We start from the raw sequence: 27,467 nt of genomic DNA, 5'->3' as shown, positions 1-27,467 counted from the left end.
TAAGTCTATGTATCATGCTATGGTAGGCTGCTAATTTGTGTTGTGTAGGATGGGATGATGAATTGCCTATAGTTGTGTCAGTATGGGTAGGTTTACGATATACGGAGAACTCATGTTCTACTTGTGGTGTAGTCTGGTAATTGTTACATCTAGAAAGTTTATGGACCTATTCTGTTCGGGTTCTATTGTAAACTCAATATTACTATGAAGTGAATTAATGTATGATAGAAATTGGTCAAGCTGCCTGTTAGTTCCTGTAAAGCATACTAGTATATCATCCACGTATCTCCACCAATATAAGAACTGTTTAAATACGGGATGTTTAGAAATTATTGTTTCAAGCTGGTTCATAAATATATCTGATAGCAATGGGCTTAGAGGATTACCCATAATAAGTCCTACACTGTTGTTTGTGTATATTTGATTATTGAATTCAAAATAGTCTTGATTTATGCAAATTTCAAGGTGCAAAATTTCAGTTGCAATGGTAATCCTAAGCTCATTGCTATCAGATATATTTATGGACCAGCTTGAAACAACAATTTCTATCATACATTAATTCACTTCATAGTAATATTGAGTTTACAATAGAAACAGAACAGAATAAGTCCATAAACTTTCTAGATGTAACAATTACCAGACTACACAACGAACATGAGTTCTTCGTATATCATAAACCTACCCATACTGACACAACTATACACAATTCATCAAACCATCCTACACAACACAAATTAGCAGCCTACCATAGCATGATACATAGACTGACAGAAATTCCCATGTCAAAAAATAACTTCGAAATAGAACTGAACATCATTAAACAAATAGCAGTAAACAATAATTGCTATAACGAACAAACAATTAATAAAATTTTAAACCAAAAGCTCCATAAGAAAGCCCTGAAATTAGTCTATCCCCCACCACAGAAAGAACCCAGTACCTTCTGCTTTATCACATATACTGGCAAGATAACAACAAAGATAGCCAGATACATAAAAAAAGAAAGGAATAACACCAGCTTTCAGAACTAACAACAACTTAAGCAAATATATTAAGAACAATTAGAGCCGAAAGAGAAAACAACTACAGAGTGGTGTTTACAAACTAACTTGTGGTGACTGTCCGAAAACTTACATCGGTCAAACTGGCAGAACCTTTGACAAACGGATAGCAGAACACAAAAGGGCTTTCAACAATAGAAAAACAGACACTTCTACATACGCACTTCACCTTCTAGATCATAATCATTCTTTTAATGAACAGTTTAAAATTCTGCATATTCAAAATAAAGGCCTTAAGCTATCTTTTTTAGAATCTATGGAAATTAATAAATTGAAAAATACAGATATAATTCTGAATGACCAACTCGAGACAAACAGCTCCCCACTCCTCAACCTATTCAGTTAAAGACTTTAAAAAGGCAAACACATAGTAAACTAAATCACTTGAGAAAGGCACTCTGCCGAAACAGCTGTAGTCACATAGTTGTAATAAATTTTGTGGAAGTATAGAAAACAAACGTTTTCAGTGTTTCATTGTTAGATAAAATGAACTTCCATCAAGTAACGGTCGAATCCATCAATAATTGTTTTGATTCTAGCGACATCTATGAATGAGACCTTTGCCTTACTCTCATAAAAACAGTAAAACATAATTTCTGGTTATTAAGATTTATTTAGTCAAAATATTTTTAGGTATAAAACAGTTAAAAATACACTGAGAAAACGAAACAGATTAAATGCTACAATTTTTCTTCAAATTGTATAGTAGTACGCTAAGACTAGTTGCTGAAAAAGAGACAACATAAACTTGTATCACAAAATCTTTTCAATAAAATATTACTGTCTATAAATGTCTTGTAAAGGAAGTCTTTATTCATATTCAAACGATGAAAGTCTACAATTTAATGTTTCAGTTCTTAATGTTGAACATTTCCTTGATTAACGTTGGGTTGTTGAGCTGCTGCTGGTACCTGTTGAGCCGAAGGTGGGTGTACTTCGTTGGTATTCAGATCATTTTGGTGAACGGGTGGTGCCTACAAAAGAAAAAATATAGACACCAGAACAAGAATTTTTTGAAGTTATGAATTTAGGCGTGACTGGGAGTGAATGTAAATGTGCGCGAATTCATCAAAAATTGTTGGTGCTACGCGCAGATACGTAATACGTTTGCTCTAATTGGGTATTCCAATGACATGTCAAAAATTATCCAATATGGCGGCTGTGGTTGTTAAGTTGTGTTTTAAAAGTTGTGAGAACAGAGACAAAAGTGAGTTTATAGTTATAGTCCAGGGCGCATCTGTTTTGAGATGGACCTTGAGAGGTGACTCATATTTTTTTGCAGAAATTGCTTGGAATTAACTCATATAATAATAATTGGGTTATCCTCCCACTCAAAAAGGTCAGGAACATTGTTTAAATAATCAAAATGTCAAAATATGAAGGAAAAATTCGATTTTTTTGTTGATTCGGTTTTTTGATTATAACTTTAAAACTATTCATTTCTGAGAAAAGTTGTACACACATAAAAGTTGCGTAATTAAATTTCCTACAATATAGAATTGGTAAAAAATTTAAAAAATAGTCACCCTTGTTGCAAAATAGCAATAATTGCGAAAAAAAACATACAAAAACAAGTATTCGCATTTTACGTTTTTAGACCATTTATGCTAAACTTAGGACCTTCAGGTTTTACCCAGAAAAACTTTATAATATAATAAAACAATGCTGTAAATTCATTAAGATCGGTTCAATAGATTTTGCAATCCAGCTTTCTTAAAAAAAATCATTTTTTCAAAATGTTTCAGGACTGAAAATAAAGCAGATAGCAAGTTGAAATTTCTTTTTACACATAGAAGAATACTGTACTTTTCATTTGCAATTTGCAAAATTAAAATCTGTTAACTATCACGGCGTCAGGAATTTTTTTAATAAACATTAATTTTTGGTGCTACGCGCAGGACAGCGGTGTTCGATTCATACAAGTTGATTTCCACCAAAATTTCTTCCAATCTTTATCTAATATATTATTTTCTTACTCTATATTTTGTTGTATTTAATATTTTTATTTCACAAAAATCAAACTAATTTGATTATTGTTTGTGAAATATTGTTTAAACAATTGCATATGTTTAAAAATAATAAACTTTTATTCTTTAAGTTAAAATATATGAACAAAGAAAGTTTTTATTAAAAAAAGTGTTATTTCAAAGGACAGAGTATGTGTTTTTATTTTGCAATAAACAAATGTATTTATTTATATCGAAATGTACTAAAAATTAAAATTTATCAATCATTATCAAAGGTCATTGGAATGCCCAATCAGAGCAAACGTATCCGCTGTCCTGCGCGTAGCACCAAAAATTTATGTTTATTTAAAAAAAATCCTGATGCTGTGGTAGTTAACCGATTATAATTTTGCATATTGCAAATGAAAGGTACAGTATTCTTCTATACGTAAAAAAAATTCAATTTGCTGTCCGCTTTATTTTCAGTCCTGCAACATATTGAAAAAATGAATTTTTTTTAAGAAAGCTGGATTGCAAAATTTATTTTGCAAAATCTATTAAACCGATCTTAATGAAATGTAGAGTATTGTTTTATTATATCATAAAGTTTTTCTGGGTGAAATGTGAAGGTCCTAAGTGTAGCATTAATGGTTGAAAAACGTAAAATGGGAATACTTGTTTTTTTATGTTTTTTCGCAATTATTGCTATTTTGCAACAAGGGTGACAATTCTTAAAATTTTTAACTAATCCTATATTGTAGGAAATTTAATTACGCAACTTTTATGTCAGTACAACTGTTCTCGAAAATGAATACTTTTAAAGTTATAATCAAAAAACGAAGAAAAAATCGACTTTTTCCTTAATTTTTTGACATTTTGATTATTTCAACAATGTTCCGGACCTTTTTGAGTAGGGGGATAACTCAAATATTATTATATGAGTTATTTTCAAGCAATTTCTGCAAAAAAATTTGAGTCACCTCTTAACATCCAAATGTACTAATATTTTTACAGATGCACCCTGGTCTATTATAGTTGTACCGACTTTTTAAATAGTTTTTATAGATATTTTTGGACTTATTTATATAGAAAAAAATGTGTGTGTAATACAGCAGAAAATCGAAAGACCCATGAAAAAATTATAGTAAAAATTTGTTTTGTCGAAAAACGACATTTTTTTAGAGTTTATACGATTCCTCACGAGAAAAGCAATATATTGTATATTTCATTAAGGAGATTACGAAACATAAAAGTGAAATGCTTAAATAAAACTAAACTTCATATCTTACCTGTGGTTGTTGATTTTGTTGTTGAACAACCTGCGGTTGTTGTACTCCCTGAGGTTGTTGTTGTTGTACTCCCTGAGGTGGTTGAGCTTGTTGTCCGGTCTGTGGTACGTGTTGCTGTTGTTGCTGAGCTACGGGTTGCTGGTAGCCACCTTGAGGTACCTGTTGATATCCTCCTGGAGGTGGCTGTTGGTATCCTCCTGCTGGTGGTGGTTGTTGGTATCCTCCTGATGGTGGTTGCTGTTGGTATCCTGCTGCTTGTGGTGGAGGTTGTTGATATCCTCCTGCTGCTTGTGGTGGAGGTTGTTGGTATCCTGCTGCTTGTGGCGGAGGTTGTTGGTATCCTTGTTGTGGAGGTTGTTGGTATCCCCCTACTGGAGGTTGGTGTTGATATCCTGGTGGTGGAGGTTGTTGGTATCCTGCTTGTGGATGTTGTTGGTAACCTCCGGCTGGATGTTGCTGTTGGTATCCTGCTCCTGGAGGTGGATGTTGGTACCCTGCTGGAGGAACTTGGTAAGCTCCAGGATGGTATCCTTGGGGAATTCCCTGTTGGTACTGTTCGTGTTGTCTAATGTATTCTGCTAGCTCTTCGTCAGTGTAAGGTTTTTGTTCATCTAAACCTGCAAATTAATAACCTTATTAACTATTGTAAAAAACTTCTCTTGGCTAGGGTGGAATTATAAATTCTGCTTCATCTTGTTCAACTAACTCAACTTACACCCATAATAGCAGTGATCATGGTCAGAATCCAGAATGATCTTTCAGGGCTCTTCCATTGCAAAAATATACTAAGACAGTGTGATGGGCTATTGCGTCTTTTATTTAACCTTGCTCTAGATAAGTTAATTAGAGAGTCCCAGATCAAAACAAATGGCACTATCTTAAACACATCACATGGCCTCAAACCTATCCAGAAAAATTAAAGTGACAGTCTGTAAAACTTTAACAAGATCAGCGTTAACATATGAAGCAGAACTGTGATCGCTTACAAGGACCAATAACTGCTAAAGCGTTTAGAGCGCAAAATCCTAAGAAGAATATATGAGTTAGAACTTTGAGTCGTATAGAAGTTTCGGGGAACCTAGTGTTCCAAAATTCGTTAAAGAAGCAAGCCTTAGAAGGATAGGGCATGTAATCAGCCGAGAGGAAGGTGCAACAGCCAGAACAGTTTTTGACGGAAGAGGGCGATGGGACAACGAACCAAGGGAAGACAGAGACTTGGATATCAAGAGAACTTGTGAATGGTAGATTATTCTGAACAAAGCTTTGGCTCATAACAACCTGTGATTTCATTGATGGTGATGATAATATGCTATAATAGAAGTTAACAAGAAGTATTAAAAAATAACAACTTTACCTTGCCATCCATGGTCTTGCTTGAAGTCATTAGTATTAGTTTGTCGGTAGAATTCCATAAAATCTATAAAACCATCGTGGTTCGTGTCCATTTCCCTAAAAACGCTTTCCCTCATTCTTTCCATTTCTTCCATTCTTTCCCGCCAATCGTCTTCAGGAGCACCTAAAAATTATAAAACCGAATTTATAACATTATTACAACTTTTTTCTAAAACATTTTATTACAATGATTTGTTTTAGAGGTGGCAACGTGGTATTCAATATTACTGAATATAGAATTGAATATCCTTTCAAATGAGCTACCACACGACCCCTATTCCCCTATTATATGTCAAAAAATCATAATTTAAAAATCGAATAACTTTTATATTTTACATTTTTTTCTAGTTCTGTAAATAAAGCAGTTTACAGGGATGTCAAAATATAGTGAATAACCCTGTAATATATATTTTTAATAATATTTGCAGAGCAACACAGGACTATTCCCACGTGGTTGGCACAGTTGCCATTCAACTCCAATAATATGTGAGATTTCAATCCTTACATCCCAACCACGTGGGAGAGTCCTATGTTGCCCTGAATATTATTAAAAATATGTAGTAGGTACATATACCATAACAATTTTCAACATTTAAAGGGTTTTTACCCAAAACATTTTGGTGGCTCAGTCATGCACTTTTTGGCTTTAATTAACACTGATGATGGATTTTTTTAATCCGAAAACGGATTTTTTTAAAAATCATATTTTTGTGATATTTTTGTATAGAGAAATCAACCTTGTCACGCTTACCTTGCTGGTACATTTTGTCCAATTCTTTAATGAACAAAGCTTTCACTTCGTCTTGATCCCACAAGCCATTACCGTCGATATCGTGAAGCATGAAAAAGGTTTTGGGATCGAAGTCCTGTTGCATCTGATCCTGCTCTTCCCACACTTCCTCCAACTGAGCTTTGTGTCCGGGTTCGTGGAGTTTTTCATGACGCTTATGCTTGTTTTCCATTTCCTTAATCAAATAAATTAATAAATACAGTATATAAACAGGTAATTAAAAAAAAGTTTAAGTTTTTAATCTAATAGCACATAAAATGATATTTAAAATACCATTTTATATGCTACCAGATTAAAAACAATGGAAAACCTTCTCTGGTAACATCTGCTCAGGCGGTAAGTTTCCAGCGAGAATGAAAGAGAGAAACAATATAAATTAAAAATGAATAAACATTTTTCAATTTCGTTGCAACCCAAAACCGCAGTCGCATTATATTTCTAGTTCAATCAGAGAGTATAGTGTGACATGATTATGTCACCCGACTGTTTTCAGCTCCTGGCCTATTTATTATAATTTAACTTTTTGTTTGCTGAATTTGATTTATGTGTTTGTGAATACATTTAAAAGGGGGGGCTTTTTAACAGGTACACACCTCGATATTTCTTTTTCATTCCAGAAGTTTTATTGATTTATTATGTAAATATTGTTTCTCGATTTTTCTGTACTATTCTTTTACTTGTATTATGTAAACATACAATTTCTTTCCGGAATATTCGCGAAAGATTATGTTTCTATAAAAAGGAAACAAAATTGTATATTTAGTCAGTTGTGAATTTGAAACCGTCGGTGTACTTTGAGATGTAACGGGCGCGGTATAATTTTTGAGTTTGTAATTGGATAAATTAGTAGATTTGGTGTAATAAATAAATTAGAAATCGTAGTTTGTAAAATAAAGGATATAAATTCAGTGTTTTTCATTTATTTAGAAGTAAGTTATTAAAAATAAATAAAGTCAACTAAAATTAAACATTACTGCCTAAAAGATCATAGAAAAGTCAAAAGTCAAGTCAGTTTTGTAACAATAGCAAGATATTTTCTGGACTAGACTGGACTAGAGGACTAAAGCAGTGGAATGGAAAAACAGCAATAGTACTCTTCAAAACCGGTGCAGACAGCAGTTCCTATGTCCTTAAAGGATGAGGTACACGAAGAAGAACAAATAGTCTAGTCGCAACATAGGGGATCCCGTGGGCACTTTTAGCTCGCCGCGATTTGATGGTGGTATTATAGGTTTTTTGGGTCGCTGAATCCAATGGAAGTGGTCTGGAAGCCCAAATGTGGTGCGTTTAATTGTTATTAACAAATTATGGTAAAATTAGGTGTTTTTCAGAAATTATTAGAAGCACTGTATATACATTGATAGTGTTAAGGTCCTCCCTGGTGTATTATTGGTCGCTGAATCGAATGCGACTAGTTGCGATTACTCAAAATATGTTCTTATTTTGTTAATAAAAAAATAATTGTTTATTCGCCGAAAAGCTCGAAATGCGTTATCTACAGCAAGTTTGTAGTCTTTTTCATAATATTTTTATACGCTAAATTGATTGTCACTAGTCGTGATAGCTTAAACCACGTTCCGACTTTGTTATTAATAAATTATTGCAAAAATAACGGTTTATAGTACGTTCACTCACGATTTTTGCTCTAATTTTTAAAAAACCACTTGAAATGACATGAAATTTGGCATGCACGTAGCTAACATGTCAAACAAAACAAGTGATATTGTTCCGATGTGTGCTTTTACCCGGGGGGTGAATTTAACCCCGTTTCGGGGGGTGAAAAAGAAACCTTTAAAATAAGCCTGGAATTTGATAAACTGATTAATTCTAAGCAACTTTTGTTCTATAGAGTTTTTTCACTAAGTCAATACTTTTCAAGTTATTTGCGAGTGAATATGTTCATTTTTCAACAAAAAAACCAAATACATAACTCGAAAAGTATTGACTTGGTGAAAAAACTGTATAAAACAAAAGTTGCTTAGAATTAATCAGTTTATCCACTTCCGGACTTATTTTAAAGGTTTCTTTTTTCACCCCAAAAAGGGGTGAAACTCACCCCCAGGGTAAAAGCAGACATCGGCACAATATCACTTGTTTTGTTTGACATGTTAGCTGCGTGTATGCTAAATTTAATGTCAGTCCGTGGTTTTTTAAGATTCAGAGCAAAACCGTGAGTAAACGTACTATAAACCGTTATTTTTGCAATAATTTATTAATAACAAAGTCGAAACGTGGTTTAAGCTATCACGACTAGTGCCAATCGATTTAACGTATAAAAATACTATGAAAAAGACTACAAACTTGCTGTAGATAGCGCATTTCGAGTAATCGCGACTAATCGCATTAGATTCAGAGACCAAAAATACACCAGAGAAGACCTTAACACTATCAATTTATTTACAGGGTTTCTAATAGTTCCTGAAAACACCTAATTTTACCATAATTTGTTAATAACAATTAAACGCACCAAATTTGGGCTTCCAGACCTCTTCCATTGGATTCAGCGACCCAAAAAACCTATAATACCACCATGAAATCGCGACCCCCTACGTTGCGACTAGACTAAAAGGGGAAGGAAAGATTATAGTGAATTTTCAATTACTTACTTCATATTCTTTTTCTAATTTCTGCCTTTCGTCTCCATTAGTATGATTCAACTTATCCATCTTCTTATACTCTTTTTCCAATTCATACTGTTTAAATTGCTCCTTTCTTTTCTTATCAGCCTCATCCAGATCCTGTGCAGTTTTAGCAATCAGCTTCTTCAAATCTTCGATTTCGAACGTATGTGGATTCGAGTGGTCCAGATGATTGTGTGTGGGGTCTTCGGTGTCTATGGCATTGGTGTCTTCCAATTTCCTCTTTTGTTCTACTAAATGCCTCAGTCTTTCCAACTCCACTCTTTTGATCTCGTCTAGACGGTTTCTGACGTGATGCGAGACGAATTCTAATTCTTCCGCTATTTTTCCAGATTTGATGTCAGATTCTTCGGCCTTTTCTAGTTTTGCTCTGAAATCCGGGTCTGATTCCAAGGCGTGCACAACCTCCTTTAGATATCTAAAAATTAAATATATATAAACATATTATACAGAGTGTCCCGAAAAGATTGGTCATAAATTATACCACAGATTCTGGGGTCAAAAATAGGTTGATTGAACCTCACTTACCTATATACAATAGTGTACACAAAAAAAGTTACAGCCCTTTGAAATTACAAAATGAAAATCGATTTTTTTTTCATATATCGAAAACTTTTTTTATTGAAAATGGACATGTGGAATTTTTATGGCAGCAACATCTTAATAAAAAATTAAGTAAAATTGTGCACCCCATAAAAATTTTTATGGGGGTTTTGTTCCCTTAAACCCCCCCCCCCCCCAAACTTTTGTGTACGTTCCAATTAAATTATTATTGTGGCACCATTAGTTAAACACATTGTTTTTAAAACTTTTTTGCCTCTTAGTACTTTTTCGATAAGCCAGTGTTTATCGAGATATTTTGATTATTTGTCGAATCCACCACATATTTGCATATGGTTAAGTACGATTATAGAGACCTGTTAATAATCTGAAAATTTATTTATAATTTACATTTTTAGGTATATTTTGAAAAAGAAGCTACATCTCGATAAAAGGTGACTTATGAAAAAAGACTAAGAGGCAAAAGTTTTAAAAACACTGTGTTTAACTAATGGTACCACAATAATAGTTTAATTGGAATGTACACAAACATTTAGGGGGTTTAAAGGAACAAAACCCCCATAAAATTTTTACGGAAATATATTGAAAAAGAAGCCGCATCAGTAAAAACTGGCTTATCGAAAAAATACTAAGAGGCAAAAAAGTTTTAAAAACGTTATGTTTAACTAATGGTACCACAATTGAATTAATTGAAACGTACACAAAAGTTTGGGGGGGTTAAAATCCCCATAAATTTTTTATGGGATGGACAAATTTCACTATAATTTTGTTTTAAGATGTTCCTGCCATAAGAATGATACCTGTCCATTTTCAATAAAAAATCTCTAATAGTTTTCGATATATTGAAAAAAATTGATTTTCATTTAGTAACTTCAAAGGGCTGTAACTTTTTTTATGAGCACATTTGTACTAAGGTAAGTTAGGTTCAATCGAACTATTTTTGACCCCAAAATGTGTGGTATAATTTATGACCAATCTTTTCGGGACACCCTGTATAAGTAGACTTTTTCAAATACCTAAAATTATTAATCACACACTACTATCAACAATGAGTAAAGTCATGACAAGGATGATATTAGAAAGGATGAAAGAAACTATAGACCAGTTGTTAAGACCAAACCAAGCGGGCTTCAGAAGTAATAAAGCATGCACAGATCCTATTAACACATTAAGAACCATTGCAGAACAAACAATAGAATGGCAGAGCAAAATCTACATAAATATCATTGACTTTAGACAAGCCTTTGACCGGATAACAGAGAAAAAATGTGGGAAATATTAAAGAGATGTGGAATTCCATTAAAATACATAAGAATCATCAAAATGTTGTATGAAAATTATACCACACAAATCATGCACAATGAGAAACTCACAGAACCAATAAACATAGACAGTGGAGTCAGACAAGGGTGTATTTTATCTCCAACCATATTTTTGATCTTAATCGACTGGGCCATGAAGAAAGCAACGAAAAATAAGACAGAAATTAGATGGAATGCTTTCGGTCAGCTTGAAGGTCTAGACTTTGAGGATGATATATATCTGGTGTCCGAAAAAAGACAGCATATGCAGAAAAAACAGAAAAGGTGACAAAAGAAGCACGAAAAATAGGATTACAGGTTTTTTTTGGCCTTCGGGCGCATGTGCCCATTCAGCCAGTAGCAAATGTGTAACCTATTCTAACTAAACTACCTACACTATTATTCTGGAATTTAAAAGAAGAACTACGATGGGGAGAGGAACTAGGATTACTTTTCGCACCTAGGGCTCATTCAAGGTGACTCACAGACAGAAAGGGTAGACCACGGAAAGTATAGGTAAATCGGTAAAATATTTGGCGATATAACAGAGGTAACGAGCTTAACACCTACACTAAAGTTTTAAGTTACACATTTTAATAAACTTAAGAATAATTTTGTATACCTGATACATATTTATTGATAGTAAATGGAGTAGATTGAAAGGGGGTATAAGTTTTGCAATAATAAACTATTAATAAATTCCTGTCTTTGTATTTCAAATTTACTGCAAGCATAAAAATGTGATCTAAGTCGCTCACCACATTGCAGGTTTCACAAAGTTCGGTATTGACTACACCGATTCTATATAAATGTTGAGGAAAGCTTGCATGTCCGAATTTAAGCCAACAAATGTTCACAATATCATTCCTTGTAAAATCATACTCTTGGTGCCACAACACTGTCGGAATACTTGAATGTAACAGTGTATATCGTGTGGGGAAATTACAGCAATATTTTTTCCAATGCAATTCCCATTTTCCCTTAAAATTATTTTTAGATATCGTTAAATACTCTTGAGCTCCTAAATTGTTCTCCATATACTGTCCAGTTGTGACGCTTTCTTTGGCTAAGGAATCTACAACTTCATTTCCACGAAGTCCTATATGAGCTTTTACCCACGTGAATTTTAATTCGTATTGACTTTTTCTTAATTTATGAATTTTTAATTTTAATTCTCTAATAAAAGGATTTATATCAGTAGCCACCAAATTAATTGGGTTAGCGATGCATTTAAGAACCGATAAGGAGTCACTCAAAAGATGTATTTTTTTTAACTTATTTTTTTCAATATACTCGCAGGCTTTAATAATACCAATCGCTTCTGCAGAAAAAATGGAAGTACTGTTATTTAGTTTAAATTTTTCTTGAACGTTTGTTGATGGTATATAGTATGCACACCCCGTACCGTCATTTTGTTTTGATGCGTCGGTATATATTTCCAGAAAATCTGGCAGATTTGCTATGCAGGCGCTTAGAGTATTTTTACTTATCAACAAATTTTCATGGTATACAGGAATATTAATTGCTATTGGTTCCAACATATCAAAGAATTTAGATTTATCGACTGAAATAGGTCTTTTTAAAGCACTATTGTGAGGACTTGTATTTCTAAAAGCCATACATAATGGAGGAGAAGGTTTTTTTTGACCAATATTTGTTTGTTAAATCGTGGTTATTTAATAAAGCTATTTTATGTAACAGAGTAGGATTTTTAAAAGAAGACAACCACTCCCTCCGCAAAAATAATGGTGGTTCTAGTGCTTCAATCCGAAGAGGTTCCATAGGCGTTGAACACATTGCACCCAAACAGAGTATTAGGGAAGTATTTTGAATTATTTCCAATCGTTTTAGGGTGTAAGGACTGGCTGATCCAAACAACGTACATCCGTAATCCAGGATGGACCTAATAAATGCTTTGTAGAAAGTTAAACACTATTGTGGATCTGCTCCCCACCAAGTTCTTCTTATGAATTTTAAAAAATTTATACCTTTTAAACATTTTGATTCTATATTTTGTATAAATGGTTTCCAGCTAAGCTTCTTGTCAAGAATAATTCCAAGATAAGTTACCTTATTTGATACTGGGTATAGTGTACCATTTACATTAATATTATCAATATTGGGCAGATTATGTCTTGTAAAGATGGTAACATTAGATTTTTTGAGGGGTTAAGGAAAAACCTAACGATTCAAATTTCAAAGTTCAGAAGTTAACACAAGAAAAAACTTATGAAGATAAATACGGAAAGAGAAATGGGGATATTCATTGAAGGAGAAGAAGTAGAAAATGTACAGAAGTTTTGCTATCTGGGAAGCATAATTGACACTAGCGGTGGAATAGAAGAAGAAATTAATGAAAGGATAACTAAAGCCCAGAATGCGTTCTATATGCTAAAGAAAACATGGGAGTCCAATAAATCAACAACCAATACCAAAATCAGGATATATAATACAAATGTAAAGAGCATTTTGCTATATGCAGCAGAAACTTGAAAATTAGAGAAAAAGATTATACAAAAGGTTCAAACATTTGTAAATAGATGACTCAGACGAATATTGAAAATATATTATCCAAATTGGATAAGCAACAAGGAACTTTGGAGAAAAACTAATCAAGAGCCGATAGCCAAAACGATAAATAGACGCAAATGGAAGTTTATTGGTCACACATTAAGGAAAAATGAAGATGATATAACCAAACAAGCCCTGGATTACCAACCAACTGGAAAAAGAAAACAAGGCAGACCAATGAGATCCTGGAAAAGAAATATTACCAGAGAGCTAGAATATAACGGGTTAACATTGAAAGAGGTGTAACTAGGTGAAAAGGGTTTCGTAATTTAGCATTTTGGTTGACGAAATACAAACAATAAACGATATTTTTTTATGGAAAGACATTAAATATTGCAAATAAAATTCGTATGGAAAAATGGGCACCTATATCATTAAAACTTTATGATGCTGATAAAGATCTGACGTTTCTACATCGGTGTTGCCAAACTGCAACCCCGTCACCAGCAGTTATTTATGCCATATACTTATATAGTATCTGAACATTTCATTTTTGTTTTTAACTATCACGACTTTACTATCACGACAAGTCACCTTTATCGTTAAAAAAGTATTATAAAATATTTTTAATTATAATTTTAATAAAGAATAATGTCATAAAAAAATTATTATTATTTATATATCAAAGTATATGGTAAATTTTAAATAGAGCATACGATAAGAAAAATATCTGGTATGGTATTATGTAAGATTATATAAAAATCATTTTTCTGTAATTATAACTGATTATGGATTTATCAAACGAGTTATAAATTATTTACGGACACGACACGATGGAAGTATCAACGATAATGAAAAATTAGCATGTTATTTTTTCTTATCCACGACAGAACTACTAAAATACGTCAATTGAATAATTGCTTAATTTTAAAATCGCTTTTAAAAGAAAATCAGAAAGAGAAATATTGAAGCTACCAAAACGATAAAACACATCGTGTTTTACCGGTTCTTACACAATATGGTGCAGAAACATTAACTAAAGAAACTTATTGAAATATCAATGTTAGGTATTAACAGAGATAAAGTGCCAAACCTAGAAATAAGAAGAGCAGAAGTCACGGATGCAATTGAAAGAATAGCCATGGCTAAATGGGCTTGAACCAGACCAAAGACTTATAATAATATTAACATAGACAGAGTGTCCTGTTGAGCAAAGTGACGACACCATCTTTTTTTTTTGCATCAGTGCTGTTTCACTCTTACACATATAGGTCTGGATCCCGCATAAGAAAAAAAAGTTGATTAATAGCAAGCTGAACATTTGTTAATGGCTTAACAGTGTCTAGTCGGACAAAGTTTGATATATGGGAACACTGGAACAGGGGAAGTTTTAAGGGGGGGGGGGGGTATGGTTTGAAATCAACATATCAGGCACATTTTTGTGAATTTTTTTCGACGCTATGGTAGAATTATTTTATTTTTAAATTAAATAAACATATTACGTACAATTCAAAGAATATTTAAGAAAAAATTCAATCCAAAATATTGAAAAATAAGCCATTGGCGACAAATTTTGGCAGGCAGCTCAGAAAAAAATTGATTTTGCGGTGGACATCAGAACTCATCACTGGATCATACGAAACAAAAAATTCAAAAAGATTTAATTAGCTTATGAGTTTTACGAGGTAACAACGTCGAGTTTTTTATTTTTAATGATTTTTGAATTTTTGGTATCACTCAGAAGTCAAAAATACGAAATTTTTGATAAAAATTTTGTGAAAACCAACAGATTTAATATTGTTGAACAAAAAATAAGCACAAAACGAAAAATATCTCGACGTTGTTACCTCACGAAATGTCTAAAGAAAATTTATGCAAAATTTCAGGTAGATCGGTCAAGTAGTTTTTTAGTTACAATGTCCACCTCATTTGAAAAAACAGTTTTGAGAAAAATGCGTTTAAAGTTTTGACAACTGCATCTTCATCTTCTTATTTGTCTGCCAAATCGTAAAGTGATGAACATTGGAATATGTTTTTTGAATTGCGGAGTAATCCACAAAAGAGAAGGCGAACAGTTGTTTAACGTTTCTCACTACGCTCAAGCGTGCTGGCGCGAAGCCGCGGCAAAGTGAGTCGAAGGTAGGGATATTCAACGCCCTGTATCTCTGGTAATTTTACTCCGATTATTTTGAAATTTTCAGAGAGTATTCTTGAAAGTATGCACTTTTATTTGAAATAATAAAAAAAATTAAATATTTCAAACCATACCCCCCCCCCCTTAATGGTGGAACAGGTTAAAAATTTGGAACGTCAGATGTATTTTGTCGGACAGAACTTCCAATTGATTTGTTGCCCTTTCATTAAACTCTCATGCAAAAATCAGACTGGTGTGTATTACCAACTGGTAGTCCAAGTAATGAAGCTTAAAATAGGACAAAACCTCGCAATTTTTACAGAATGGATCAATTTGCTTGAAAGTGAGAATAAGTAGTGGATAGTCCAAGGATCAAAATGTATATCATGCCAAAAGACGCTTTTACCATGGGTAGTGTGACCAACTAGCCCGAAAAATCCGGGACATGGCCCGAATTACGAAATTGTGTCCCGGCGTCCCGGACAAGGCTTCCGGGACATCCGAATTTTCAACTTTTTGGTAAAAATCTATATTTTCGTTTTTATTCTAAGAATTTACATCAAATTAAATTGTTGAATAAATTTTAATAGTTCTATGAAAGAAAACGAAAACTGTGGAATTTTTTTTATTTGTGTGTTTTAATTATCGTCTTCCGAAAAGACCATTCAAAAACAATAATAATTCATGTCACAATGAATCATGCCTAGGCACGCATGCCGCATCGAACGATGTAATGTAATGATTGCTGATGCATCTTTTTTTTTTCGGTTTTGTCAACCACTTTAAGTAGATAAACCTCTTGAGTTCGTTCGCGAAATAAAATATGATTAATTTCCAAACACTTGCATGCTTTGAGCCGAATTCAAATCTGCTGAATGATTTTTTTATCTAAACATTTATTTTATTGTCAGTACAGTACAGTAATCAGTTTGAATCCGAAAATCGATTAGTGACCATCTCGGAATTATTGTTTTTGACCTGACTTTTTCATTCCAATATATTATTATTGTTAATATGAATATGGAACCAACACAAAAAAGTAAACAGAAAACGATATTGCACTTTCAATAAAATATTGGAAGAAGAATTTCTATTTTTGAAAAAAAAAAGTAACTCTAACAGTGACATGAAGTGTGATACTTGTGGATCGGAATTTTCGATCGCCCACGGCCCACAGTGGTAGAGCGGATATACTAAGTCACATCAAAAGTGAAAAACACCGAAGAGGTATCTGCTCCGCGTCCAGCAGCAAAAAATTGACTCAATTTTTCAAGCCAACATGCAACAGCTTCATCGAGCATTGATTTAGAGACAGCAGCTCGGAAAGGTGTTTGGGCGTATCATTTGATTAAGTCCATCAAAAATATCATTGTCAACATAAAAATGTTAAATAACCAATAAAATGATGATATGTATTAGAGTCCTATATTTAAAAAAATAACAAATGGCCCGATTTTCATTCAAAAGTCCCGGATTTTAGGTATTTTTTTTCAGCATTGTCCCGGATTCGACTGAATTGGAGTTGGTCACACTAACCATGGGGGTGGTTGCCACCCCATCTCGGGGTGGCAATTTTTATTATATTTTGACCGCAAGAGTTGGTAAAAACATTCATTATAAGCAAAAAACGTTCTATACATTTTTTTGATAAAATTAATAGTTTTCGATTTATTCGCTATCGAAAATGTTAGTTTTATATCGAAAATGTTAGTTTTATATCCAAAAAATCAATGTTTTTAATCAGTTTTCTGCTAATAACTCAAAAAGTTTTCGTTTTATCAAAACAACTTTACTTAACAAAAATATACCTTTTGAAAAAATAACCAAAACAGTTTTTTTATTTTCTTTAAGACCAATAGTAATCGAGCTATACTTCATTATATGTTGGCTCTTCTTCGTCAAATGCTAAATATTGTAGTTTCAAAGTTAAAGGACGGGAAAACTATGCATTTTTTGTGGATAACTTGTTGAAACTAATTTAAAGTATTTAAAATATGTATATCCAGAAATAAAAAAAAATCTCTAGCTAAAAAAATTAAGTGACTTATAATGAAAAGAATGTCAGTCCCTTATTTTTTCAGCAAAAAAGTGATCGTAAATCACCACCCTAATTAAAATTAATCATTGACCTGATTCGATTTTCTTGATTTATGTATTGTTAATAGGTTCTAGAAGTTTGATCGGCTTAGAATGATTAGTTTTTTAAAAAAATTGAGTTAAAAACGAATAACGAGTTTTTGTAGTTTGGTAAAAAATGCCCTTTTATTCAGAATAGAAAGATTAGCATCAGAGATACGAAAAAATATTTAAATATGAAATTGTAGCCTATTTAATTCCCAAGAACTTGGTATGCAAAAATTTTTTTACGGCAACAATTGAGTGAGCTATTGACAATTAAAACTTGTAATATCATGCAAAAACCACCTTTACCAACCCTTTCAATGCCACCTCTTTTTGTGACTGAGAATTTTAAAAAGATTTAATATTAATAGCCTTATAGATCTTGTAAAAACCTACAAAATTTTTTTTAACGAACTTTATAAGATAAAAAATAAAAAAGTTACAATTAAAAAATCAATATATTTTTTTGAAAAAAAAAGGAGAAATCCAATTGGAAGTATAATAATGTAAGTTAGCGGTGTTTTTAGTCATTGGCCTTATTTATTCTTCTTTATTTATGTATTATTAATAGATTCTAGAAGTATTTAGAGAAGAATTCTAGAGGAATTTAATGTATTATTGACTCGCTTAGAATGATTAGTTTGTAAAAAACTGAAGTTTAAAGCGAATAACGAATGTTTGCAATTTGGTAAAAAATGTCATTTTCTTCAGAATAGAAAAATCAGAGAAAGCATCAGAGATACGAAAAAATGTTTAAATATGAAATTGTAGGTACATAATTTAATTCCCAAGAACATGGTTTGATAAAATTTGTTCTATGGCAAAAATTGACTGAATCGTAAATAATTATACCATCGAAAAACATTGATTTTTTAGATATAAAACTAACACTCTCGATAGCGAATAAATCAAAAACTATTAAATTTATCTAAAAAATGTATAGAACATTTTTTGCTTAGAATGAACGTTTTTATTAACTTTTGCGGTCAAAATATAATAAAAAATTTCCACCCCCGAGATGGGGTAGCAACCACCCCCATGGTAAAAGCGCCTGTCGGCATCATATAGATTTTGATCCATGGACTATCCACTACTTATTCTCAAATTTTCAAGCAAATTGATCCATTCTGTAAAAATTGCGAGGTGAAAAGCCTTAGTTCCTGGACTATTTATATTACCTACCTATATAAAAGGCCATAAATTACAGAATATTTTGATTTTTCACTAAAATTAATATACTCATTCTATTCAATTTGTCGTTTCGATTTCCACTTCGAAAATAGTTCTCAAAATACAAAACATTAATAAATTACACAAATTTGTTTTTGTTGCTGTGGCCCCTGGACTAAATGTAAAATAATGAGGTTTACATCATTTATTTCATAGCCAGCTTTGTTAAGAAACTTACCTGTGATATTCCATATAATCTTCTAAACCATTTACTTCTGAATCCTCAGGTTCTTCCTTCTTTTTCTCCACTGGAGGTGCAGTGCAGACTTGAAGAATCAGTAGCAAACAACACAAATACAACCATTTCATTTTGATATTTTAGTATGCTTCCATAAGCTGAAACTGGATATTACAGTTGATATCTCAGATAATCAATTCAATAGTGTAGTTTATGTTTTAAATGACTATTGTAAAGTGAAGCAATATTTTATATATTCTAGACCAGGGGTTCTCAATCTGTGGTACATGTACCACTGGTGTTACATATCATTATTTTCGGTGGTATGTATTCAAAACGCAAAAGCACAGCCAACATCAGTTATTATAGTTAATATTTAGCCAGATCTAGATACGTATTTCAGTTAGGTGGTACCAAAAATAATAAAAAGTATTTTGTGGTACATGACTCAAAAAGGTTAAGAACCACTGTTCTAGACATAATATGTTTATTTTTGGGATTGCATTTTTTATTTTAAATTATCATTGGAATGTTAAAAATGTGAGAAATATGGATTAGATTAGATAAATGGAAACATTTTGTATATTTAATAGATTGTCAGATTTCAATATGAAGTTCAACCACGATTTTATCCCTTATACCTTTTTGTGTACTTACAATGTCTATGAGGTCTTCCATAACTATTCCAAGGTAAAATTTTCCTTTTTCATGACCTGTAGTGAAAACTAACAAACTTTCTAGTGACATGAAGAAGAAAATCACAGACACTGACCTATTAACATTACATATTTAGGTCATAATTTAACACCCTAAGGTAACGAGCAGTCCTTGTTACCTTTTGCCAATATTTTAAAAATAGAATAAATACTCCTCTATCAATTCGTAAAATGGCACATGGGAGAAAATCTTCGCAGCGCATGTAATTTTTTTATAAAAGAAAATTCTATTTTCCTACGAAAATTCCCTGCCAACCCTACAGTTTTCACATATTTAAAAGGCATAAGAAATAAAAAAAGTGGTTCAAATTTGTTGGAATTCTGACAGTCTCTAACTAAAATTTTTTTTAATGACTTCCAGATATTCATCTTCAACTTGAAGAGAAAATTAAGAGAATTATAAACTAGTTTCCACCCTGACTTGTGTCAATCGTTACTAGGAACAATACCAGATAAGATTGCTGTGGTTGTAAAGGCATGTGGCAATGTATATTTACTTCCAATCTAACTTTTACCATGCTCAAAATTATTCACAAACTACTATTTATACTAGGTCTCTTTTTAACTCACAGAAACTAGTATGGCATAATTAAGCCGTTTTTCCATAGAAATCACAATAAGTTAAACAAGGATAAACAATATCAAATGTCTTTGATTTGACGTTTATAATTTTCAATGACAATGACAGTTTTTTATTTATTTGCATGTATTGTTTATTTGGTTTTACAAATCAATAAAGTTTTATTTATTTATCAATAAAGTTTATTTGGTTTTATATTTACAGGGTGATTGATTAGTAGGGTAAAGCTCAATAGCTCCGCTATAGTAATAGATAGCAATAAAAGTTAATAACAAAAATTTTAGCCACCTTTGAGCTTCACATTACAAAATTAGTTAGAATGTTACAGGGTGTTCGATAACACAGTGTCAGACCAAACTTATGTTTTTTTTTTTTAAATGGAACACCCTATATTTTATTTTAAATTCGAAATCCTGTTATGTTCTCCATTACAAAAATATAAAGGTTTGTTATGTTATACAGGGTATTTACAAAGTTATAACCAATTTTATATGAAAATCGTAACAAGTTCAACTCCCTGTATAAATAAAAATAAGCAAAACAACAATGGTTTATTAATGCCATATTTTTTAACGTATTGTCAAAATTTTCAAGAATGGTCGATATTGCTAATTTTCTCTATATCAAATACAGGGTGAGTCAAAACGCAAGTACATTATTTTCTCAGTAATTTTAAATGGAACACCCTGTATTTTATATCACTATTGAAAAGTACCATTACCGTATTTTAATTTTTAGATAACATTAACTATGTCTAAATTTATTAGTTTTCGAGATATTTTCATTTTTCATGGACCAGTAGCGTGGCCACCCAAATCACCAGAATTTAATAAACTGGACTGATTTTTTTGGGGTTACGTTAATAATGAAGTTTATAAAACACCTCCAACAACAAGGGATGAGATGAAAAATAGAATACAAAGTGTATTTCGATGTGTTAATTTACAAATGCTCCGTAGAGTAAGTAGCTCATTCAATGATCGTTTTTAGGCGTACATAAATGTGTTAGGAGATAATTTTGTACACTTTATGTAATTAAATATTAAAAATATTTTATTAAAAGTAGCTTCTAATTTTTTCAAACGTGTTTTTTGCAAAATGTATTACTGAAAAATTATGTTTCGTTCTTTATTTGTTACATTGTTACATTTACATACAAAAGTAGTGTTTAATTGTCTTCACAAAATATTGTATTTTGTGTTTGTGTGTTTTTTTGTAAAATTTATTACTAATTTTCTTTATTTGTTGCATTTACATAAAAAGATAGTTTTTAATTGTTTCAAAAATGTTGCATGTAGTGGTTGTGTTTTTGTTTGTAAAATGTAGTACTAATAAATTATTTTTATTTCTTTATTTGCTACAGTGTTACATTAATTACCGGATTGATAATGGGTAATCTTCAATTGTCAATTCAGTCATGGCTTACTTAAAATTTAGATAAATTTACACACCTAAAATAATTAGCTCTGAAAAATGAAAATATCTCGAGAACTAATAAATTTGGACATAGGGAATGTTATATAAAAAATAAAGTATGTTAATGTTATTTTTCAATAATGATATAAAATACAGGGTGTTCCATTTAACATTACTGAAAGAAAATAATGTACTTGCGTTTTGACTCACCCTGTATTTGATATAAAGAAAATTAGCAATATCAATAATTCTTAAAAATTTTGACAATAAATAAAAAAATATGGCATTAATAAACCATTGCTGTTGTGCTTATTTTTATTTATACAGGGAGTTGAACTTGTTACGATTTTCATACAAAATTGGTTATAACTTTGTAAATACCCTGTATAACATTACAAACTTTTATATTTTTGTGATGGAGAAGTTAACAGGATTTCGAATATAAAATAAAATATAGGGTGTTCCATTTAAAAAAACATAAGTTAGGTCTGCCACTGTGTTATCGAACACCCTGTAACATTCTAACTAATTTTGTAATGTAAAGCTCAAAGGTGGCTAAAATTTTTGTTATTAACTTTTATTGCTATCTATTACTATAGCGGAGCTATTGAGCTTTACCCTACTAATCAATCACCCTGTATAAAAAATAAATATATTTTGTAAATAAAACGGGATAATTCCCAAAAGTTTTCTGTATACTATCTAGTTAAATAACTTAACATGAAGTAAAAACTCCCTGGTGTAGTTGGTATATTTTAATGAAAAATTAAAATTTTTAAAAAATCCAAAAGGATTACGTTAAAAACGTTTTCGGACTTATCAGTCCATCATCAGTGAATTCCCTGTCCTTGCAAAATAGCCACAATGCCAAACACTGGTTAGGTTAAATGTTCTAACTACATAGCAAAAATTATAAAATAGTTTGGCTAAAAGTGGATGCCAATGGATTGCTTCCAGCAACATGATGCTCTACTGCTCTACGTTAACATTTTTTTTGTTATTAGGTTTCCATTTAACCATGTTTAGTCTGTCAATTTTCAGTTTTAGTCTGTCTGAATTGACACGACTAAATGTGGTTCAATGCAGACCTAATAACAAAAAATATGTTAACGTAGAACAGTAGAGCATCATGTTGCTGGAAGCAATCCATTGGCATCCACTTTAAGCCAAACTATTTTATAATTTTTGCTATGTAGTGTTTGGCATTGTGGCTATTTTGAAAGGACTGGGAGTTTACTGATGATGGACTGATAAGTCCGAAAACGTTTTTAACGTAATCTTTTTGGATTTTTTAAAAATTTTAATTTTTCATTAAAATATTATACCAACTACACCAGGGAGTTTTTTTTTTGAAAAATGGATTTGGCAGAGCCAATTAGCCAGACTTGTTTCTGATTGATTGCAGATTCATAGTCATAAATTTCTTATAAAATAAGTACATTCTACAATTTTATTTTTATAGATACATTGGTATTACATTGCGTAGCTTTTTTTTATTTTGTTTTTTTTTAAATTATTTTACTGTTTTTTTTAATATATATTTTAATTTGTGCAAAACACTTTTTTTTTACTTCTTTTTTTTTCTATTCTTTTTTATTTTTGTTCCTTTTTTTTCTTTTTTTTGTTTATTTTTTTTTTATTATTTTATTTTGTGTTTTTTTTAATATAATTTTTTTTTAATTTTTTCAAACCACATTAACAAATTATGCCTATTTATTACATATTACGTTTACAACTTGTATTTACATAATTTAACATGTTTATAAATGAGATGAAGAATTTCCATATCATTTGTAAATATTAAAGTATTTAGGTTTATTGGGAAAAAACATTTTAAATCCTTTAATTCCTTATAAAGGTCGTTTATGTTATTTATGTTTAAATGACATTCTAATATGACATGTGTTAGATCTCCGATTTTGCCACAAGTACAATTGGGAGTATCTGCCAAGGCGATTCTATGCATGTAAGATGGCGTAAGAGCATGATTGGCTCTCAACCGATTAATGGTCTTTATAAAATGTCTGTTATATTCTGTGTAAAACCATCTTTTTGAGAATATCCTAGGGTTACAATGAGCAAAATTTGAGCCAGTATTACATTCTCTGTAATGCAATTGCCAATTATTTTTAAGTTTTTGTCTGCTAAAAGTATCAATATCTGAAGCTGGAATTAAATTTTTGTTTATTTTTTCTCCGATCACATAAGCTGATTTAGCAAAATTGTCAACTATTTCATTACCTTTTATTCCCGAATGACCCTTAATCCAAGCAATTGTTACATTTACTCCTAATTGTATAATTTCAAACAGAGTTTTAAGAATATTCAATTCAATGTGGTTGGAATGGTTTATGTGTTTGACTGTTTGAATGTTACTCAATCTATCCACCACGCAGGGAGTTTTTACTTCATGTTAAGTTAAATATATTTCAGTTAAATAAAGGAAGAGTTGCAATACTGACTTTGGGCCCCAAGACAAAGACAAGTATTAGTAATATCGTAGTGTTGAAAACTCAATTTGTGATAAATATTTAAAAGGTTCAAAACAAATTTTTACGTTTTGCAGCTTTTAAGACAGGGTTGGCATATAATTTCCCCGTCTTATAAAACCCAGCAGGTTTTTTCGGGTTTTTTCAATTGATAAAACCCACTATTATTGGGTTTTTTGGGGTTTTTTCAAAAATAGCAAATTTTCAGTTAAACAAACGTCATATTTATTTCTGAATAAAAACAAAAACTAGCATAAATACCATGAAGTAAGTATTAGGTGAATACAAAACGAGAGAAACTGAAACTAAACTAATAAAACACTTATTTTAAACATGGTATATAGACAAATAAAAAAATAAACAAGTTTCTTGTTAAACAAAGCATCAGCAAAGCATATTAGTTATCAGGAAAATCAGAATCTGTATTTTTGTCACATTCCCAATTCCCATTCGTTATTCGTTAGACTCGGTCGAGGACGAGGACTCGGTTCTTAAATGATAATATATTTTTACCAAGTTTGCAGCTCTATCGGCACCTAATCTGTTGCGAAGCTTAGTCCATATTAATCCATATGAAGAAAAAATCCGCTCAATAGATGCAGATAAGCTGGACATGAGAACAAAGATAACATATAAATACAAAATTCATATGGTATTTTATTTGTTTTTTTATTTTTTATTGATATCAGCTTCCACCATTTCTTTGTTGAGAATTTTTTAACAAGTTCTTCTTTGAAAAGTGTTGCGGGGAACATATCTGTATCCTTAATCTTGAATGATAACATCACTGCCAAAAACTCATCAGAAAATAAAAAACTGAAAATCCCCAAAAAAACCCGAAAAAACCCTAAAAAACCCAAAAAAAACCCATCGGGTTGGGCTTTTAATAAAAAATCCGGGTTTTTTCCAACCCTGTTTTAAGATGGATTTAACAGTTGGAAACTATAGTTATGACAATATATTAATGAGATTAAATTTACAAACTCTTGAACGCAAAAGAGTCATGTTGGATATTTGTTATCTTCACAAAATTATCTCTGGTGTTATTAATGCCGAAGAATTGATAAGTTTGTGTGTAAGGAACAACGGCATGCTACAAATTATGGTCAATATGCACCAATTAGTAGATTGACCCTGTATGGAAACAAGTTTAGTCATCTGATAGATCTGTTTGGTTCTTCAATTTCCTCTATTAAACAAGAACTCAAGCGTCTTGAAATTTGAATTTAAAAAAAAAATTAAATAGATTTAACTGTTGTAATTGATTCAGTTGTTTTCATCATTTGAAAATAATTTATATTCTTTTTTATTTTTTATGTTTGTGTTTTATAGTTGTAGTTTTACATGTATCTAATTTTCATATTTTCATTATTATGACGAAAGCTCTGCTTTATTGTATTTTGTATGTATTGTGTTTATCCCGTTAATAAATAAATAAATAAATAACTTATTTTAAACCACAACACTGTCAAAATTGTTGTTGTAATTTATTGCTCATTATGTCATCACCATGACAACACGAAAGTTAAGGATATTTAATTACATGAAAGTGTGTCAAAAACAGTGCGAAAAAGTAAATCCCATTTAAAATACATTGTTACTTCATGCACACTTTAAACTAAACCCTTCACACACTGCTATCCAGTGATGTTTTTGTGACAGTATGCGCCGGTACGCCGTACCGGCACCTTCTGGGACAAAAAATAAAAAAAGCAACCAAATTATAAACAAATTCCTGAATTTCTTCCTTGCTCTCAAAAAGCTTTAAAACGCCCTTATTGAAGCTAAATTTAAAGTTTTCCTGGGGGCAGACCCCCCGTATGAACCCTCCCCAGACCCCCCAAAACATTGCGTACCGGAACCTTTATTGTTACAAAAACAGCACTGCTGCTATCTATAATGATAGTTTTCACAAACTAAAACTTATACATAATATGACATAGAGTAGATAAAAGTCTTTTAATACATATAAGTAGAATATAATGAATAAAAAAAGAAACTAAAAGAAAAAAAGAAACTGTTAACAGTGTATATAATAGCAACATTTATAGACATTAAAGAGATATTTTTAAAAACCTTCTGGAATTTCAAACTTTTAGTATATTATCTCTAGTATGTAATACGAATTTAACTCAAATAGGTAATTAAACAATACAAATGGAAATTCCACTATTTATAGTAGCTATATACCCTGCAGTATAATAGGTAAAGTATGGTTTTCCCCACAACCCACAACTTATGAAAACAGATGCAAATTTTAGGAAAAAATTGCGAATTCTAATAAATTCAGTAACTTTTTGGTATTATGCCAATAATCCTGACATTTAGTATATAATTTCAGACAGTTTACTTTATTGTATTAAAAACTGAACCTATTTATATAAGATAATGTGTATTTTTAATTTTGTACAGATTGGAAGGATGTCTTAAGAAACATCTCTAATGCAGATATTTGTTCAAAACATGTAATTAAAGTCAAGGATGGCACAGCTAATTTTGAAGTTTTTCAAGGGTGTAAAGCTGTGAAGATAATTTGAACCATAATAAACTTTCATTTAGGTAGGTACATTAAGGTCTAATTATATTCCAAGAATGGTCTAAATCAAAATAATATACCTATCATTTAAATAAAGAATGTGTGAAATAAAAATATAACCAATATCAATTCTACAAAGTAGTGTTGAATAATGTTGAAATAATATTATATTTTGCAAAATGTTTTTGTAAACACAAAATCTATGAGACAATTTAATTATTAAGCTTATTTAATTAGTGAATAACTATTACTTACCGAAGGTATTTTTTGTTTATTCTATTAAATAAGTGTAATATGGTTTAGAATATCATACAGAACAACTTTTCCAGTTAATAATGACCCAATATTTCCAAATACTAACCTTTCAACACTTTTTAATTTGCTAATGAATGGACTGAGAACTGATGTCACTGGTTCTCCATTGGTTGGTTTTCAATTCAGGATACACGTCATACGTCATACACGTACTACGTTAAATGACAGACATGACAGGTAGGAATCCCCTTCTTTTCATCATTTGGACATTTTTATTCTGTCTAAACTATCGAAGCCGTCAGTGTAACATACTTTACCAATT

General features: G+C 31.3%; 1 protein-coding gene across 3 annotated transcripts; it reads right to left on the bottom strand.

The window, feature by feature from the left end:
- Nucleotides 1-1,654: 1,654 nt before the first annotated feature.
- LOC114336936 (nucleobindin-2) lies at nucleotides 1,655-27,392 on the bottom strand. Of its 3 annotated transcripts, none has more exons than XM_050657530.1 (7): nucleotides 27,252-27,392; nucleotides 19,154-19,317; nucleotides 9,085-9,535; nucleotides 6,440-6,653; nucleotides 5,651-5,812; nucleotides 4,297-4,913; nucleotides 1,655-2,035 (listed from the first exon to the last, which is right to left on the bottom strand). In XM_050657530.1, the coding sequence occupies exons 2-7, from the start codon at nucleotides 19,282-19,284 to the stop codon at nucleotides 1,919-1,921; spliced, it is 1,692 nt and encodes a 563-aa protein (XP_050513487.1). In that variant the 5' UTR covers nucleotides 19,285-19,317; nucleotides 27,252-27,392; the 3' UTR covers nucleotides 1,655-1,918. The 3 variants fall into 3 exon arrangements, with proteins under 3 accessions (XP_050513487.1, XP_028143134.2, XP_050513488.1); XM_028287333.2 differs by having other exon boundaries at nucleotides 27,146-27,376; XM_050657531.1 differs by having other exon boundaries at nucleotides 19,154-19,311; nucleotides 27,146-27,263.
- Between the last annotated feature and the right edge of the window lie 75 nt (nucleotides 27,393-27,467).

Source organism: Diabrotica virgifera, chromosome 8, assembly GCF_917563875.1.
Source record: "Diabrotica virgifera virgifera chromosome 8, PGI_DIABVI_V3a".
Lineage (NCBI taxonomy): Eukaryota > Metazoa > Arthropoda > Insecta > Coleoptera > Chrysomelidae > Diabrotica > Diabrotica virgifera.
The sequence above is the reverse complement of the archived record's forward strand: the minus strand, read 5'-3'. Positions and strand labels throughout refer to the sequence as shown.